Genomic DNA, 20846 nt, shown 5'->3' with positions numbered 1-20846 from the left:
GATTTTTATTTCTCAAACTTTGATTTGCTGTTTTCAATAAATACCGCATGGATTTTAATCCAGTAAAGTGCATTACGAAGTGCGAAGCATTGGCTACCATTTACTGGAACGGCAGCTTGTGAAACGTTTATTGAAGGTAAGAAGCAAAAATATGTGTGGAAAATTGGTAGGTTGGAAATCGCTACTGTTAGCTACAGGACCGGTCTAGCTACATCAGCTGCTATGAAAGGGAAAGAACTGCTGGATATTATATTTTCGAAACTCTACGAAGAGCTGATAGAGGACGTTATTGATTCAGAATGTGTTCTGAAAAGACTTTCCGAGAGTGGCTTGATAAGTGAAAAAAGATTCCGGACAATTGGAAACAAACAGGAATATTTCGAGCGAAATAGGTAGGTGGGATTTTATGTTGCCTAGCTGTAGTTGTAGCTCATGTACTGTTTATCCGTGGTGGGTGGTGCCCAGCCCTGCATGGGTGTCAGAGGCGAACTGACAGATGCCGGGTCTCGTCACTGCTGAGCAAAGTTGTAAATAGCTCGTTACCAGTAAAAAGCTGGGTGTCAAATGTATTTTTAAATGTGTGACAAATGCATGTTTTAGATACACTATCTTGAAGAGCTTGAAAATGCTGCAAAATGATATGTGACCAGATCTGTGAAAACTGGTCTTATAATTATAGCTATAACCTTTCCATTTGCATATACCGGCAATCCATAACTTTACTTGTGAGTATAGTACTAGCCTGAAATTTGGTCACCTTACACTCCTAACATACTAATACACTATTCCTGGATGTAATTTTAAGACAATGATAGCTATGGGTTACACTGAATTCGAATGAGTTGGAGTCGTCAAACTTGGAAATTTGGAAAGGCTCTAAACTTTTAGCAGATCCAGTCACATACAGGTTTCCCACAATTTTTGTGTTTGTAATAGCCAGCAATTGTTAAATAAACAAAATTAATAGGTGGTTCCCTATTGAGCACCACTGGTAGCTATGGCACAAAGCAAAACATATGGGTGATTACATCACTTTGTGTTATCAATTGTGACCCAGTCTGGGAAAACCGGACTTATTGCCTATTTAAAAGTATCGAGAAATGCCGGTTTGAAGTATTTAGTGTGTTGTAGCTCGCCAATGATTGAAGTTATGTGTACCAAATTTTCACACATTTTACACCACTTCCTTACCTTCCACAGTATCCACTGTGCAATTAGCCAACAACTAAGTTTCCTGCCATTTTAGATAGTTTTTAAACCAAGGTTGACTGTATCAGGCGAGCTGCAAAATGGGTGGAAGGCGGGTGGCCTGGAAGGCAGGCAAGATGGTGTTCAAAATTGAAAGGAAGGCGTAGGGATGCATTAGGCCAAGTTTTGGGTCATTTAGGTCTCAAAATTGGCTAAAATGAAAGGAAATTCACAGTAGAGGTACTTATTCAATACCACAGAGCTGTATAGTCACATATAGTCGTCCCCAGGTTGACCAGAGCTCCATTAAGGTCCCACACCGCATGTACGGATCACCTCTGAGCTTGGGAAAAGCAGCCAGCAAAATCAGACCACTCAAGTCTAGCTGATTTTTATTGTGGAATTAGATAGTTCATTGTTTATTCATGTAGGTTTGTGTCCTGGGTGAAAAATCAAATCTGCTGACATGGGCGATAAGACTGGTTTTCTCAGACTGGTTCACAATTGCATAATATTGTCAGGAAAATAATATAGGTGTTCAAGTTGTACCTTGCACGGACTGAAACCATCCTATCAATAAACTGGAACACTGTTCTAAGTGGCAATTAGGAAATCTAATGTGCTGTCATCTTCCATACATTTTCTAGGGAGAGATCTAATATTGGGGCTTACATGTCTACAGCTATTCTAATCACGAGGAACTCAACAGAAGATCACTACCTGTTCATCACTGTAATTCAGTGCCAAGTGCCTAAACTGTCTGCAGGATATGCAACGCATTGTGTCACTTTTTAATGAAGAGAAGAAACTCCTTAGTTTTGTGGGATTTTGGCATCCCTACAAATAGCCTGTTAGCTATATCACCCCATTAGCTACGTAGCTGCTAGCTATCAAATTGTTAACGACTGTAGCTTGTTCCTGAAATTAATAGCTATACATTACACAGTGTTGTATTGAGGCCATAACTGATTGTCATGTATGCAGTTGACAAGTGAAAAAAACAATGAAAAAAAATTCAGTATAGCTAGCTACTGTTACACAGGTGTGTAAACATCATTGTGATTTGTCTGGCATGATAATGTATTTATTTTTTTGATGTTGCTGCATATGCTGCAGCTACATGTTGCATTGGGTAGCTGCTACATAAATTTCCTTACATGTATAATACACATAGTGTAAGATTTTGATAAATATTTTGACTCTGAGTCTCTGGTTCAAACTGGCCCAAACCAGACATCTACTGCTCCCTCAGTAGTATAACATGGGCCAATCAGCTTATGTTTGATGTGTATTAGCCACAAAAGCGGAACTAGTACTGAAAAATTGGAGCAGAAACCATGAGATGTGTGGGTCATTTTGTGTTCACACTGGGCCAATGGAGCACCATATTGCCTTATCAAATACCCTGACAGAGTGCTTTATAATAGCCACTGTGTTATAATTATGTGTAGCCAGCAAGCACGTTTCAATCAGTCAGGTTAATTAAGACACTAGCTATAATCATTACTAGTGCATGAAAAAATTTGGAATTTTCAACTAGAGTAGGGACCATAGCACATCGATAAAGAATACTGAAACAAGTCCATGATATTAAATCACAGTAAAACAATAAGAAGTGTTATATGTGACTGTCTCAGCAATAACCCGACTTGTTCGCACAATTAAAAAAATTTTTTTTATTCACTCAGCATTATTAGCAGTGTCCAAGGAATGGATCACCAAAGTTTCAACCTTCTGTGGTGTGTAGTTTTGAAATTATAGCACTAGATAGTTGGAAGAGTAAGATAATCGATTTGTACAGCGACTATACTGAAAATAAACTACAAGCGCTTACATTCGCAGTCATAACATCCGTTTGGATTAGTCTACAGCGTTGCAATTTTGCTTAAAATGTTCACCATGGATCAGAACATCAGCCAAGGTATAGTGTTAGCCCCATAGACACTTGCGCATATGGATATGAAAGCGGTTTGGTAAAAAACGATGACGATCTTGTTTACGTTTACCGTATCGTAAACAAACGCACGTGACATGCATACCGTTGAAGCTACAGAAACGAAACAAAGATTTTCGAACTCTCCATGAGCAGGCGAATAAAATGGTATATAGTTTTAATCCATTTGAACCTTCCTTCTTCAAATACTGGCCCGATAATACTTTTGTATTTTCGTGTATTTTTCTCTGTAGCTTGGAATGCATAATTTTACAAATTATTTTTCGGAGTGTCTATATCTACCGGTATACCGGTGTCATACCCACTAGCTATTGACACCGGTGTGTATGCCCCAAGCATTTGACTTTAGGGCATGCATCTAGTAGTTCCCCGAGCATTCGACTTTAGGGGATGCGAAAAGTAGTAACGTTAGGGTTGGTTCAGCTTTGGTTCGTTGTTCTTTAATATTAATATAGTACACCCTTGTGGTTTGCTACTATAGCTGCATTTATAATGTAGAAAACAAAGGAATGGTGGCAGCTGGCAGCGGTGGCTCAGTGGTAGGCCCTGTGACTCAAGTACAGAGGGTCTGGGGTCGGGGATCCGCTTTAACCCAACTTTTTTTTTTCGTTTTACAGTACCTTTTTTTGTCTAATTTTTTTTTTTTAGTTCACCGGTGACAATAGCAACGGCCACCGGTGGCAATAGCCTTTCGTGACTCTAAGCGCCACCGGTATACAGGTGGCTATAGAGCCGGCCATTATTTTTAAATTTCGTTTTTCTCGTTACGCATGCTTGTGCAAACTTAGATATTCGATTACAGGGATTAGAAACGAGCGCGCACCCTGAAACACTGCCTTTGGTGAATTCATGAGGCCAAAATGGTGTCTTCTGCTCTGGACTACTTTCTAAGGGCGTGGAGTATTTCATGACAATATCTTTATGCTTTACAAGTACTAGGCAAATTCGTATTGTAAGTCTTGTGAGTTTTTTCTGCCATCAATCATTTTAATCTCAGTTGACACGATTTTTTTGTGTACCTGTTCTGTTCATGGTAAGTTCACTTTCGACTGGCAAACAATGCCACAGTAACCCTGAAGTAACATAGTTTTGCATGGTGTACTTCATTTTATTATTCCGCTTGGTTAATGCCCTTAGCAAGTCTCATTTCGATTCTTTAAAATACTACTCCATGATTTATCGACTTCAACGCAAACGCTGTTATGCGAGAAACATCTTTCAGTAGTACTGTGCAAAACTTCATAGTATTGCGAAGACTTCAGCAGTATTTCCCCAGTGGAGCTAGACTTCTGTTCTTCGTAAAAGGTAGACAAAAAATGTAGGTACCCATTGATGATCAAAATCGTAAATAGCGACCCAAGACGAGTAAACACAAGAAGCCAGAAGCGTTAAAAGTCTCGTATATCAACTACAATACCACAAGGTGGTTGAAATCAACTGTAAGATGACTAAACCACAAACTGCCATCCTGTCCTCATGGATTTAATCAATACCAAGGAGTGCTTAAACCGCAGATATACACTATGCGTGCTTAGTTGCCTATCCCGTCTCTCGAAAATCTATGGTGAGAACAAGTCGGTTTTTTGCTGAGACGGTTACATATATATCCCTACTGTGCTCAACATATCATAGCGGAAATGCACAGTATGGATATAGCTAACACTTGTTATTGTTTTACTGTGATTTAATATCATGGACTACTCCAACTTGTTTCAGTACTTTTTATCGATATGCTATGGTCCCTACTCTAGTTGAAAACTCCAAATTTTTGCGTGTACTTGTTTGTTAACTTTTTTTGTAAATAATTTTATTATGACTGGTGAACCCACGCTTACCACATCTGAAATGGTGCCACGCACCCCAGCTATTGTCTGAAAAGTGAAGTATCCATTACGCTTGGTTGTCAGCTATGTTCAACCCGTTACACAGCATTTCGAATCAAGAACTTTTCCAGAAGCACCTCTACAATCCATGCTTACCAAAAGAAATGGTGCTGCGCTCCAATTTTATTAATTATCGTCTGAAAAGTGAAGTATCTATTATGCTTCGCTGTCAGCTATGTTCAACCTGTTACACAGCAATACAAATCAAGAACTGTTTGAAAAGCACCTCTGCAATTAAAATAGCCACTATGAAAAATCACGTGCTACCATGAAATCAACACCTTTCGCTGTCAGCAAAGATGAATGGGACACAAAGGAGGACACTGGTAAGTCCATCAAGAATGCATAGTACATACTGCGGTATGCCAAAAAGCACCTGTCGGGCCAAAGCAATGTCGAACAGTGAAAAAATCAAGCCCATAGCCTTAGCTGTTATTGAGTACACTTGTCTGAAGGCATCAGTCAGTCAGTCAGTTAGTAGAAAATTCCGTCAAATAAAAAAAAATTAAATTCTGTAGCAACTTGTTGAAAGCATTTCGGGTCAATCTGAAAGCTTGTTTGGGCTTAGTTTTACCTCACCAATATTGCCTCATCATCGTCAGGGAAAATTGAGGCTGGTTTTTGGGTGATGTTATTTTGTGGGCCACACCTACTTCTTTGTGGTCCCTACTATACAGTTACTATCGTACTGTATGATAATCCCAACAACGCTTTCATTGAAAATGTATAATTCATCTAGTGATAAAGGATTGAAAATAGAAATGTAACATTATACCACAATAACCACATTGTTGTCCATTCAGTAGTAAGAAGGTATAATTATAATTGGTTATTATTACTTAATTTAAAAGTAATCGTTAATAATTTTAGTGGTTTGAACTGTTTAGTGTGGAGATTATACAGAGCAAATTGCTAATTAATTAAATTTATTATTATAATATTAGTGGTCTGAAATGTTTATACTGTGAAGATAATACAAAACAATAGTCATTCACCCAGCAGTGGTGGAGGAAGTGGTTCATGTGAGGGGGGCTGACCAGAGTATAGAATATCTGGCACCGGTAGCAGGGTGATTGGGGGTGACGCTAGCTTTCATAATATCTCAAAGTTCACCAGAATTAATTTATAGGTACAATTTGAAGCATTTCAACTAAAATATCAACTTTTTATTTAAAGCAGGCTATTTGCAGTCAATAAAAACCTTCTTTGGCAATGTCGACTACATGCAGGGTTAATAGACATGCAGCGTTTAGAAGCAGTACAAAACAGCTTTAAGACACCTGAGAATACTTAGTACAGTGGTAGGCCTGAGTCAAACATGCTCAATTTTTGCCCAAAATGCTTTCAAGACAATTTCCCAAAATTTTCACCCATTGTGCTCTTGCATTATGCTCCAAAGTTAGCAACATTTGTTACAATTATCTTTAAATATTTTAATCAGTGAATGCTCTATTAGAGTATTTCACTATAAAGTGACTGTTCTATTAGAGAGTGTCAATCTAAGGAGCTACATGTAAGTACAATGCATTTGGGTGTTCTATTGCAGTTTGCAGTTTCACTGACTGTTCTATTTGAGAGTATCAATCTATTTCATAGAATTAAGCTCCATACTTTAAAATATCTACATAATATGCCAGCATGATGCTGGAATAGTACTCCAGCTTATCATTATTTTATTATGCTGGCATATTTGATGTAGGCCTATACAGTATAGTGGTAAGACACCGGCTTTCAAAGTATGACCGCATAATATATGTAGAGTGCAGGAGCAGATCTAGGATATTTTTGAAAGGGGAGGCTAAGCTGGACAGGGACATAGGTAACTAGTCAGACATTTGAAGACATCAAGCTTTCTCACAAGGCCCTAGTAGTAAGATTCATGTAGTATCCATGATCAAATTAGCCATTTAGAAAAATGACTACATTAGTGTGTGAGGCATGCATACCAACATAGGGGGTGCCCCCAGAAAAGTTTTGAAAATTAGGCCCTCTAAAGGTGAATATAAGAGTGTTTTTAGCAGTTTTTCAGTGGAAAATAATGGAATTTCAGTTTATATCAGTAAATTCCATTAAATCAAGACTGATTGCAATATGCATAGAGTATCTATCATGCATGCATGATAATATTTTCATTTGTAGCTACCAAACATTTAGATATGTGCACAGCTAGCTATATATCATAATGCATCAACTCCTATTAGCCATGCACTAATCAGCTATATAAATCTGTGAGGCAATGAATGTAAATGAGATCACAATTATGCATGTTCCTTAGCCTTTGTCAGCCTTAACACCAAATAAAGCCGTATACTGAAAAGCAGAATGCAGTGAACACAAAACAGGGTACTAGTAGGTATTAGCTAGTCCACTGGCAATCCTTAGCAAAGTGCAACTATATTTACAGTTATGGGCTTTCTGAATTTGCTGTTGCAATAGTCAACGTATTTCTGGATCTGCTGGGTTATGAAGACTGATCTATATACAAATGCCAGCACCATAACCCACAGCATGGGGTCATATCAGAAGGTAACTGATCATGATATAGATTTAACATTCATAGACAAAAGTGGGTGAATATGCTGCTATAGCTACCTTATGAGACTGTAAATTACCAAAAGACCACAGTTTGCTAAATGGCTGAGTTGGTAGCTACATGCATGCATATTATACTGAAGCTGATAACTCACACTGCTAATTAACTGAATAAAACAAAACTCACATTAAAACGTTTTGTAACTGGAGATGCAACCCACAGTTGAAACCTGTTTTCTGAAGAATTCTTGAGGAAAAGGAAGCTATACTCTCCTGGAACAGAGTTTAACAATACAGTAGGTATAGTTACATAGACATTATTTGTGTTGGTAGTGATGCATAGTTCCTGAAATAAGTCTGCTTTTTTATATATACACATAAAAGATTTAGGGCTTTATTGGCTAAGTACTAACTTAGAAAGGAAGGGGGACTACAGCCCCCTTAGCCCTCACCCTAAATCTGCCCCTGGTCAGTGGAGTGTACCATTTAAACTCTTATAGTTTTAACTCGTAAAACTCACTAAAATTCTTATATTTAAAAATCGTAATTGCATACACCAAGACTGACCTCGATCTTTTAGGCTTTCTATATTTTTATTTATTTATTTATTTATTAGCATCACCCGGCAGGGTTTTAACACTAATGTACATGTACACATAAGTGTTAAGTTTAAATTACAATAACAATAAGTGCTAAGTTACAATGAGTGCTAAGTTTTTAGGAGTTGTTAATTGTGTAAATGCTTCAAGATCAATGTTAGATAGATTAGGGATACATAAACTGTTCCATTGGGGAATAGTTCTGGGTAGGAATGAATAGAGATAAGTGTTTACTGAAGATTATATATGATTAAATTTCTGATCATGATGAGATCGAGTAGCAGTGTGATTTAATGATGGCAGACAGCATTTTGGGACCAGTAATAAATGATTAACCATCTTATACAATAAATTGAGACGTGCTTGCTTTCTATGTTCTTGGAGAGATGGCCAGTTTAGTTCATTTAACCTTTCTGTGATACTGTCACGGTGGTGTCTTTCCCAAGGCCTATTTAAGACAAAACGAGCAGCTCGATGTTGAATCATTTCAAGTTCAGAGATGTAATTTTGGTGGTGTGGGTCCCAGATGGAACAACGATATTCGATAGATGGTAGCAGAAATTGTTTGTAGGCATATTCTTTGAAGTGTTTATTACAGGAACGTATACGTAAATTTCATGTTAGGAAACCAAGTGATCGATTTGTTTTGTTGCATATTATAGTCAATGTAATCGTGCCGTGATAGTTTATTGTTCAAGTAAACTCCAAGATATTTAATCTTTTCTACAAATTTCAAGGGTACTCCATTTATTTGATACGTAAATGTTTTAGTGGTGTGATATGTGGTAACTTGTAAGATGTTGCATTTAGATACGTTGAAGTCCATCTGCCATTCATTTGCCCATTTTATAAGAGCAGTTAAGTCATCCTGCGGAATCTTCTAATCACTTGGTAAGTGTATGGGTCTATAAATTAAAATATCATCTGCAAACAGTTGTAACCCACTATGTATGTTTGTAGTTGTGTCGTTGATGTATATTAGGAAAAGGGCAGGTGCCTTGGGGGTCACCGTCGCAAGATATCCAAAAGATAGAGTATTGATTGCTGATCTCAGAAATATATAGATTGTTGGGTTGGAATTAGCTACCTTGGCATGCACAGTGCTTTAAAATTGTACATTTGTTTCTCCGGGGCTCCCCATACACTTTTAAAAGGCACAATTCCATTAGGAAGCAATCTAGCAACCTGAACTGTATTTGCTTCTAGCTGCCAGGGTTGTACATGTAATGGCTTCATGGTTTATCAAATCTCAGTGATCTTTGCATGCTTTGTGGTGAGCAAATATGTTTCACCTACTGCACACTTCTCGATACATTGGTGCATACCCCCATAGGAAAGTGGTTATCTCGAGTAAGCAAAAACATCAAGTTAACAACTTATAAAGGTAAGCAACTTATAAAGGTAAACAACCAAAGTGGAGGTGTCACAATTATGCAACAATATACCTAAGTTAGAATAGTAGTTTCAATTATGGTACTGACAGACTTTGAAGTACTTAAAAAGTAAGCACCAGTGATTGCCTTCCACCTGACAGTATGTTTTTAAAGTTTCAAAGAATTCTACGTAATACATTACAAGGCTTGAGAAGATTGCAAAACAATACAAAAAATACTTTGATATGATGTACATGATAAAACTAAGATTTCCATGATGATCAATGTGTGGACTAACCCCATAGTGATTTTCATCCTCATTGGAGCTTGGATGATGGAGCAATCCCGTGCATTGTTATTTTACGCCAGAGCTCTATGTATAGCAGCATTTGAGCATTAATCGGATGGCTGCAGGTTCGAGGCTGCCTAGGTCCAGTCATGGATTTTTTCTCCTTTCTTCACCTTTTCAAACACACTTTCTGTAACAACGTTAAACAGGCTGTAGGAGCAGGTGTCCTACAGACCTTCAACACTTGTGCTGTAAAGCCTTAGTAAAATATATATATATATATTATACAGAGATAAAAATATCTTGGATACTGGAATGCCTAGCCTACCTGGCCTCTAGCTTTATAGTTTGTTTATACCTGTCTTTCTTTACTATGGGAGGAAGATAAAGGACTTATGTGCACCTGACTACTTGTACATTTTAAATAAAATATTGTACATGCATATACCGTATACATAATTACTGTTTTAGCAACTCTCTACAGGGCGACTTGTAACCGAAGTTGGGGAGTAATGAGATACAAAATTAATGTAATGTGTTATATAAATTACATACAGTGGTAATATATTACTTTTGCATTAATGAGTACTAATTTTAAAATAATATTTTTAATTTAAAAATGAAGTAGTGATCTATGCAATAAAAAGTAGTGAAACAAGAGATGAATAATGGTATTACAGCATAGCTTAGTGGGAAGTCCCTACTTTGGCACATTAGTTATTATTTTGTTCAATGCCAAAGTAAGGACTTCCCACTAAGCTATGCTGTAATACCATCATTGATCATTCATCTCTTGTTTCACTACTTTTTATTGCATAGATCCCTACTTCATTTTTAAATTAACAATTTTTAAAAATACTAGTTTGTTAAGTTTTTGTTGTGGCACAGCTAGCTACAATGTAACTTTTATTAGTCCACTTGTATTTTCCACATCTGTAGGTATGGGAAGACAGATACCATCACTTGTAAGCATCTTGCCCATTTGCTCAATGAGAAGTGGAGTTCCCCATATTCTGTGGTTATGGGCAGCCTTTGCTGTAGTTTGGAGTCCTCCTTGCTGCACTCTTCAATGTTGTGTATCTAGGGGATCGCGTTCTAGATCCATGCATCCCTGTGTACCTCCAGCTATCAACCTTGCTGTTGCTGAAAGGGCACCTGTCTCCTTTAGAACAATAATGTTTTTATATTGTGCTTGCTTCTTTTTCTTATAAAAATATTTCTACTGGAACAATGTAATTTTTAATCATACATGACTGTTGTATTTGATTGACTGTTGTATTAGAGTGACTGTTGTATTAGAGTATATCCCGAGGGGTGTGCAGCTAGCTAGACCAATGAGGGTGAGGTGATCTTGTTTACTGTTAAGTATAACTAGATTGTTAAGAGGTGGGGTCTCTGTTATTAGTCCACCTACGAGGGGCATGGTCTGAACCTATCGTGAACGAGGTCCCAATCATAAAGTTGCAGATATCTAGCTAGTGTAACTCTTATAGTAGTGCGGGGACTGAAGCGCTTCTGAAATCCAGCACTGAAATACTTCTGTGACATCTAAATATACTGCTGAAAGAAAGTGTTGATACAGAAAATTAATGCCTTGATATGGTTTCGTTGGATGAAGAAGCCAAGCAGCCTGATTGAAGATAAAAGAAAAGACAAGGCACAGAGGGCCTACACCCATCAGAACCCCAAAAGGCACATCCCACTGGTGAGCTTGTTATTGTGGCGTAAAATGGTGGCCGTGTGCTGCTTCATTTGGCCTCTAGCCAAATGCCTCACTTCCTGACTGTGATCAGTCAGGAAGTGAGGCAGTGAGTCTAAAATGCCAAATTTAGCGATTAAAAAAAAAATCTATATCCAGCCACCTGTAAGTGTTTTGTTATGTTTAATGTTGTATTGTATATTATATGGACTAGTATTATTCCATAAAAGTAAACTTTGTCGCATAAAATGTCTCTAGGATGATTTTTAAAGGCGGAATTTTTGGTGGCACGCAAAATTCTCACCACAATCCCTGCTTAAACGGTACTACTGAAACCATTTGATAATGCGTTACATGACAAAATATAAATGGTATAAAGGATATTACATCCAGAAATTGTAATGCATTACATCTTTTTAATGTGGACTGTATCCAGCACATGATTGGTTGCATTTTGGGCCCTAGCTGACAGCACTGAAGGCGGCCTTACAGGCAAGAGCAATAGTGTATATGGAGTGCCTTTGAAACCAAGTGTTTTTGCAGCATAACATTTTGTTGTAAATTTTTTTATATCACTGAAAGGCAGTGTGGTAACTAAGTAGTATAACAAATTACGATATAAAAATGGGAAATATAACCCAAGTTACTTTACTTACAAATGTAACACGTTACCTAAGTAATATAGTTACTGTAACAAGTCTAATATTATGTAATATTATTACTACAAGTGACAAAGTTACTAATCTCGTTAATAATCCTCTGAGTAACGCCTAGTCAAAACAAAGTAATGAAGCCTACTGAATGAAGCTTATTCACCAGCTTCTTACTTATAAACAAGATTTGCACATTGTCCAACAACGCAATCGTGTCACGTGATAAAGTGGTAGTTTCACATGTGACAGCTTAAGGCTGTGGACACAAAGTATACGTAATATAATATGTAATATTATTATAGTTACTTTATTTTATGGGTAATATGTAACTGTAACTAAATAATTCAGTTGCATGTAATATGTAACTATTTACTTTTACAAAGTAACTTGCTGAAAGGTTATGCTATGACATAATTATATGATAATCCAACTAACTATAAACTGATTTTTAGTTAATTCCTATAAGTGGTTGCCTAGTAGGAATAATAACTATATTTTTGTATTAACAAAACTTGATCACATGATTGTTACACACAGTTGGTTTTTTGTGTTGTATCTTCATGGTCATAATCTTGATTTCTTTCAATTAAGCTACGTAGCAAAATAGACTCCTATGATGACTAATACTAATTTTCAACTGATCCCTCTAAGCAGTTTGCCCTGTAAGTATGACAACAAAATAAATTGTCATAACTTCATGGATCTTAATTGGATTTTCACCAAACTTGGTACTGAGATTCACTTTAATAACCACTTCAAGTGTGCCAAATTTCAGCTTGATTGGAATACATACAGTATTTGTGCTTTATGGTAAAGCAGAGTGTATGAAAAATTAATGAAGAAAATACCTGGAATTCTAACCGTTTGTATCTCAGAAATGGCTACTTATATGTGACCCAGTCTGAGAAAATCGGTCTTATCGCCCATGTCAGCAGATTTGATTTTTCACCCAGGATACAAAGCTACATGAATAAACTATCTAATTCCACAATCAAAATCAGCTAGACTTGAGTGGTATGGTTTTGCTGGTTGCTTTTCCCAAGCCCGGTGGCGATCCATACGTGTGGTATGGGGTCTCAATGGAGCTCTGGTCAGCCTGGGGATGACTGTATGTGGCTGTACAGCTCTGTGGTGTTGGATAAGTACCTCTACTGTGAATTTCCTTTCACGTTAGCCAGTTTTGAGACCTCAATGGCCCAAAACTTGGCTTAATTCATCCCTTGGCCTTCCTTTTCAATTTTTGAACACCATCTTGCCCGCCTTCCAGGGCCCCCGCCTCCCACCCAATTTGCAGCTTGCCTGATACAGTCAACCTCGGTTTAAAAACTATCTAAAATGGCGGGAAACTTAGTTGTTGGCTACTTGCACAGTGGATGCTCTGGAAGGTAAGGAATTGGTGTAAAACATGTGAAAATTTGGTACACATAGCTTCAACCATTGGCGAGCTACAACACACTAAATACTTAAAACCAGTGTTTCTCAATACTTTTAAATAGGCGATAAGCCCGGTTTTCCCAGACTGGGTCACATATTTCCTATTTTTCTTCAAATTTGGTATGTAGACTCCTCTATCTGGCAGGTATTGGTACAGCAAAATTGGTTCCAATTGATTAGGGATCACATAGTGGTCCATCCATTATCCAGGTCCTAGGTGCTCAGATAATAGATAAACGAAGCCCATATATTTATATACAGAGTGCAGTTTAAAATACTCTAATAGAACATACACTTTGGTAAAATACTCTAATAAAATAGTCACTTGTGCAGTTCAGATAACAGAAAGATAATTGTTGGCCATGATAATGGAGGTACCACTGCATGTGTGAAAATTACATTTTCTTTCTTCCTGTCAATATACCCACAGTGTGGCATACTGGTTTCACCACAAGTGAATTTGTTTATCAGTCAATACTTTGGTAGGAAAGCACAAACCTGATTATTTCCTACTAAGTAAATGAGATACACCACTGTTTGCACCAGACTTGTGAAAAACTTAAGGATCTTATACCCTTTCCAATTGCATAAGTATAGTTACACTTGTACCTGGCAAACAATAATTTGCCAATGATTTGTTATAAGGTGTGTGCTTGAAACTCTTATACATTACGTATTCCTATCATACAACTATATTGTTTTGTGTAATTTATAACACTGCTTAAAGTTTCACAGTTTACTATAAATATCCCCAACAATTAATAGTTTACTCTTTTAGTAGCTTTTCAGTAACCCACATTTACTGATGTTTTACTGAGAGTTTAAACTTAGTGAAACAATATGTTCCATGTATTGGAATAACTACTGTAACAGTAAAAACATAGTAAACTAAGAGCCTTTAAGCAGTGTAAGGTGATTGATAAAAATGACCAGTCAAGGTTGAAAACTAGATCGGCCATCTGTCTGATCTTATAATATTATGTTCTTCCTACAGATGCATGGTAGATGCTTTAAGAAAAGGAGTACGGACTGTTAACCAATTCAAAAAGTTACTTCATATTTTTTATTTGGACAGTGAGTTTTATGAAGTAGCTGAGAGCTTAAAGGTGGTTTACTGCATACTTTCAAATGAAGAAAATATTGCCAAATCTTTAGACTACAGCACACTGGTATTATGTTTAAAGAAAAATAGTTTTTTCACAAAACGAGAAATAGAATTATTGCCAGAAAGGTGCAAAGACGTCAAAGAAATCATAGAAATATTGAAAGATAAAGATGTACATTCATTTAGAAGATTCTTGTCATGTTTAGAAGAGTTGAATAAAAGTGGTTTAGTTACCAAAATGATCAGTGCATGTGATGAGTATCCAAGCTTTTCACTTGACAATTTCAAGCATTTTCTAGAAAAGCGATATAACAATTCTACTTTCACACAAATTTCGGAAGTGGATTTTAATCTTCCAATATCAGATGATATTAACATTGCACTGATTAAAATCAGTGAAGAGGATCACAAAAAAGAGTCAACTTTTTTCGACTACTACAGTTTACTACTTAAACAACAATCTGGTTATTCTAGACAGTTCCTAAACTCATATTCTGACATAGTTGTTGAGAACTGCAGGGTAGTTTTAATACAAGGATATCCTGGAAGTGGAAAAACATTCCTAGCTAAAAGAATGTGTGCAAAATGGGCTAAGGGAGAGCTGTTACAAAAATTTACATATGTTATTTTCTTGCAGCTGAGGGATGCTGAAGTTGCAAGTGCAAAAACATTGGATGAAATAATTCAACTATTTATGGGCAGTTTAACCAAACAAATCACCGACAAATTTTATGAAAGAAATGGCCAAAGTATGTTGATTATTTTAGAGGGATGGGATGAGCTCCCCCAAAACAGAAGACAAAGCAGTTTATTTGCTCGTCTTATATCTGGCGACCTTCTTCCTGAAGCAGTAATTGTGATCACAAGTCGTCCTTCTGCCATTAGGAGTATACCCTTTAATGCTATTAACAGAAGAATTGAAATTCTTGGATTTACTGAGCAGCAGGTGAAACGAAACATAAAGTATTATTTTGAAAGGCATAGTAATGGTTCAGAACTTGTAGAACAATTTTGGTCTGAACTAAAACGTCTTCCACTACTGGACTGCTTTGTGTTTGTTCCCATAAATTTGTGTGTTGCTCTTTACATCTTTAATACAAATGGTTACAAGTTACCAGAAACATTCACAAATATGTACACAAACTTGGTACTGATTCAATTGAGACGCTATAAAGAGAGAAACTCATATGTTATTGCATCCATCAGCACACTAGAATACTTACCCTCTGAAATTGATGATCTGTTGCTTAGACTAAGTAAAATGGCTTATGATCAGTTACTAAAAGATTTAACACTAGTCTTTGATGAGTCCAAGATAGAACAATACTGCTTTACTTCAGGTGATCAGAATCATGAGGACTTCGATGGGATGGGATTACTGCAGGTGACTAATCATCGACATATTCATTCTATTAGCAAAACCTATGAATTTATTCATCGCACTCTCCAGGAGTTGTTAGCAGCTTGGTATTTATCTCGGCAATCTAAACCATATCAGCAAAAGCAGCTACAAAATCTTTTCAACAAAACTGAATTTGAAATGATATGGATATTTTATGCAGGTCTGACAAAATTTGAAAATGTTTCTTTTAAAGAATTCCTTCCAGTGAATTACATGCTAAAGTTTAAGATGTCAGGCTGCAAAATATTAAATTGGTTCATGTGGAGTATTGCAAGTAAGACATTTATTAGATTTCAAAAAGTATGCAATATATTTGATGGTCATATTTGTGGAAAACAGTATTCCTATGACTTGTCTCACTGTATTTCAAGAGAATTTCAAGCTACTCTGATAGCAGCAGTTATGGAAGCACAAAACCCTCACCTATGTAAAGAGATGTGCGAGAGCTACCTTTTCTATGATGAACCTTGTTACTTCTCTGTCCAGGAATCTGCCGCAACGCCTCAGATTTTATCAGCATTGTCTTATTGTATAGCACATAGTGGTAAGAAGTGGACAGTAAATTGTAAAGGGTTAGACTCTTGCCAGGCTGATAACTTACTTAAGTATTTACATGTGACTCATGATAGTAAAACATTCAGTTGTAAGTGTGAGACATGTATAGAAAACACCAAAAATACTGACAGCAGTGTTTGCATTATTGATGTTGATGGCAGTGAAAATCAAATAGATGGCTCATTGAAGCTGATTCAAAATCAGAAAAATCTTCAGTGGTTGATACTGTCATATTGCAAACTAGTAGATAAAGATTTTGTGTGCAAGCTGTCTGTAGCTTTAACAGACAACACTTGTGTAAAAATGATTCATCTGAGTGGTTGTCGTATAACCAGTGATGGTATGAAAGCTATAGCTCAAATGTTGAAGAAGAATAAAACATTAGAGTGGATTGGATTGGCAAAAAATAGAACAACATTAGCAGAAAAAGATATAATAATGCTGTTGCAAGCAATACATCATCATAACAATACAGTATATATGATATTCCTTGACAATGCTTTCTATACATCAGAAAAAGTTAAAAGACAGTTACAGATTCTTAATCATACAAGACAAAAACGAGGAGCGGAAAAATTGAGTCTTGCTCTCCTTGAAGCTTTTAAACACCATGAAACCTGTCAGCACATTGTATCAAAATTGCCTTTCATGAACAGTGAGAATGTAAGTTTATGAGTACTTTATGTGACTATTAAGCTGGATTTGCACAGCTATCATTATACCATACTTGTACTTACATAGTTTCAACTAGGCAGTTATATTTGAAAATTTAATTAGCTACAATACCCAATACACATGCCCGAAAGAAAACAAATTTCATATTTAAAAACATGTAATATAATGTAATTAACTGTTTCTTGGTTGGTTATTCACTCTTTGCAGAAATAAGATCAAACCACTGTTACAGTAATAGAGTAGTCACTCTAACACAGCAGTCAGGAAACACTGATGTACTCTAATAAAACAGTCAGTTCTCGAGCATAGTCTTTATTTTGAAAGTATAATTTTGAACATAAAAGGCTTGATTTTGAACAATGCCCAAAAGCATAATAGATGAAATTTTGAGCATGATAAGCCAGGGCCTAATGTAGGAATTTTTCCTACAAATTTAGGAATTATTCCTAAAATGTCCTACACATTGTGCCATGTGTAGGAACCTTTCTTACAAAATTCACCAGTGTGGGAATATCTCCTATATACTAAATTTCTTAATATAGCCCTACACGTGTAGGAACCATGCTTCCTACACAAGGGCAAATTTTGGTACATCACATAAAATGTGAGAAAAACTTGCCACAACTTAACATTTTGGCTTCTAATTTAGTTTGGAACATGTTACTTTGCTACATTGGAAATCCTACTTAAAAAATTCTTGCATATTATTACACCCTTGCTTAGCAGTGTGTAACAGTCCATTGTAACAGGGGCTGTAGGGCAGGTAAAAGAGTGAGGGGGCCAGGCCAGCTATAAGCTGAAGACCAAAGAAGAAATAACTACCTATAGCTGCTGACAATAGCTGCTTCCACCAATTACATATTCTTATTTATAACTACACATATGTAGCTTAGTAGCTTGCCATGCTGCTTCTCTGAATACTGCGACTGCTGTTTTAGAGTATCTAGATCCTGACTATTCTATTAGAGTATCTCTATCTTTTCTTGCAAACGGTGGCTTATAAAGTGGGGGGAGGGGTATAGCTTCCCTGGTCCCTTCCCCCGTCTCCACCAACTATGCATTGCAACAATCAATTTGGCAAATTTCTACATGTAAATTTTCCTATTTGCAAATTGACGGAGTTTTACATTGATTTATTATATTTACAGACAATATTTTTCATGGTGTGCATTTTCACCAATTAGAGTCCTTTAAAATTGGATACCTATTACTGTGAATAAGTATTTTTTTTAAATTATTTGCATGCAGGGCCAGAGCCCAGAGATTTTGAGTGGTCAGGCCACCCACGTACTGCAGTGGTGGTCATAGTCATGCACACTGTACTTTCATTGATCTGATGTGATATTTCAATCAGAGTTTTATCTACTTTTATCTGCATGTCACATGTAGTATGCATCAGCATGCTCCTCCAGGGAAATTTTTGAAAATAGGTTCTTTGAAATGACATCTGCAGGCTATTTTACAGTACGTATATACTATATACACTGTACAATCCTTTCCCCTTTTTTTGTCAATATTAAGGATATTATTCTGGTAGATTTTGTGCTACAGTACCAATTAATATCTATAGCAATTTTGTTGATGATACAAAAAGTTCTGAAATGTGTAATTTTAGTTCTTTGAGATACAGATTCTGAAGCATGCATGACCCCAATGCAATGCCATACAGATGACTCACTGGAACCTCTGAAAATTAATTTGAAGACAATTGACATAGATGCAATGGCTTATTAATGGCTGTATTTTATATTCTATTAGAGTATCACAGTTTTCAAGTAGCTGAAAAGTGGTCTGGAAACTCTGGCCCTGGCATAGCAAACCTTTTTGTGCATCCCATTAGTATGGCCTTGAGGCTTTTCCCAGAGAATTTTAATAAAAACATGATAAATATGCTATAAAATAGTTGAGAAGATATATGTGTAAACATTGTACTAGAGAACTTTCTTATTTTAATTTATGGCAAGACAACAGATTATGAAATCGTGATGCACTACTGAAAACATGATTCTGTTATGTCATTATTAGTATCTTTTTTTATTTATTTTTTATTGGTAGAATGCATTTTTAAATTTTGGCTAATTCTCTTGATATACAGTACATGTCATTATTTGACTTTTAGTCACCATCGAGTGTCACTACCAGGGATATTCAATCATCAAGACGAGTAACTGTTTACTTTGGGGAGTATCCAGTTAGAATAGTGTGCCCCAAATGCCATGAAGAGATGGTTACAAAGACCACATTCAAGATTGGTTCCTTGACATGGATGTTGGTAATTGTATTGCTCTTCACATTATTCTTTTGGCCGTAAGTAATCTTATTTTTTGTTGTGGTTGCTATAAGTCTTCATTACAGGTTTATGTTGTGGCCTCTTTTTGTGGACCAAAGTAAAGATGTGTGTCATTCATGCTCAAAGTGTCATGCTCATCTTGGAGTATACCAGAGAGTGTGATGAAGTGTCTTTAAGCAAGAGTTATATATATTATGTACTCTTGCTTTAAGTTATTATGTACTAGAACTATACTTATTATGCTTTACACATTATTTTTAGTATAGTAATATTAAACAATGGGATACTTTACCAGTGTGCAAGGCTTGGCTATGGTCATGGAAATGGGTGTACTGGTTTTGCTGGCATTTGAAACAATCGTTTTCACTCAGCTTAGAATACAGTGGAACTTACATAGTACAATTATTATGGACACCTTGGAATAATCAGACATGTCCCAAATAAATATCAAGAAGTTTTGCTATAGTACTAGTTGTATTGGTTAGGTACACAGCAATAAAACACTCTAATATAGCAACCAGTAAAAATGAATCGACTAATCTTTGAAGTTGAAATACAATTATAAAAAAAAAAAATAACAATATAGTATCTAGTTTATACAGTAAAAAACCAATGCTGCTGTTTGTAGGCTTTTGTGGAACCACTTGATGCATATATACTCAAGTACTGTAACTTGCAAGATTAATATGAAAAGGTTTGCCTGTTATAGTATGTATTTGTTTAACACATAGTGTATATTATAGTATTTTGCTCTTGTTTTGCAGACTACTGTACAGCATTAATTTTGCTATTCAGTGCTAACTATGTAGCATAAACATTGTGGACAAATTGTATAAATGTTTTACCATTAATATAAATAAGCCAGTTCATATGCAGACCGACTGTTGGGACATTCAATCCTGGTCTGCAGTAGCTATGCTGACCTACAGTGTATATAGTTGGTTTTAAAATTACAGTGCCACACATAATACATGCATAAATAGTCTATACTATATTAATTGTGCACAGTATGATAGTAATAGGTGTATAATCAGTATACTAGTCTGTATCTACATCACACATACTAGTTGGCTTTGCATTTGTGCAATTTGTTTTACTGCAAAGTAGGATATTATTAGTTACAAGAGACAAATCATTGATATTTTGACAAAAAAAAGCAAGTTAGCTTAGGGGCAGTTTCTGAGGTCTCCAACACTGGTCAAGCAAGATCAAGAT

General features: G+C 36.2%; 1 protein-coding gene and 1 long non-coding RNA gene across 3 annotated transcripts in view; one reads left to right on the top strand and one right to left on the bottom strand.

Annotated features, from left to right (window-relative positions):
* The window catches only part of LOC136257532 (uncharacterized), a 188694-nt gene that overhangs the window by 10097 nt on the left and 157751 nt on the right, over nt 1-20846 (bottom strand). The window lies entirely within an intron of this gene.
* LOC136258791 (NACHT, LRR and PYD domains-containing protein 5-like) lies at nt 27-19902 on the top strand. 2 transcript variants are annotated; one of them, XM_066052143.1, is made up of 5 exons: nt 27-136; nt 192-392; nt 14599-17329; nt 19461-19648; nt 19697-19902. In XM_066052143.1, exons 2-5 carry the CDS (start codon nt 223-225, stop codon nt 19791-19793), a joined length of 3186 nt encoding a protein of 1061 aa, XP_065908215.1. In that variant the 5' UTR covers nt 27-136; nt 192-222; the 3' UTR covers nt 19794-19902. The 2 variants fall into 2 exon arrangements, with proteins under 2 accessions (XP_065908215.1, XP_065908216.1); XM_066052144.1 differs by having other exon boundaries at nt 76-136; nt 198-392.

The sequence above is a fragment of the Dysidea avara genome, chromosome 6, assembly GCF_963678975.1.
Source record: "Dysidea avara chromosome 6, odDysAvar1.4, whole genome shotgun sequence".
Lineage (NCBI taxonomy): Eukaryota > Metazoa > Porifera > Demospongiae > Dictyoceratida > Dysideidae > Dysidea > Dysidea avara.
Note: the sequence above shows the minus strand (reverse complement) of the source record. Positions and strands in the feature narration are given on the sequence as shown.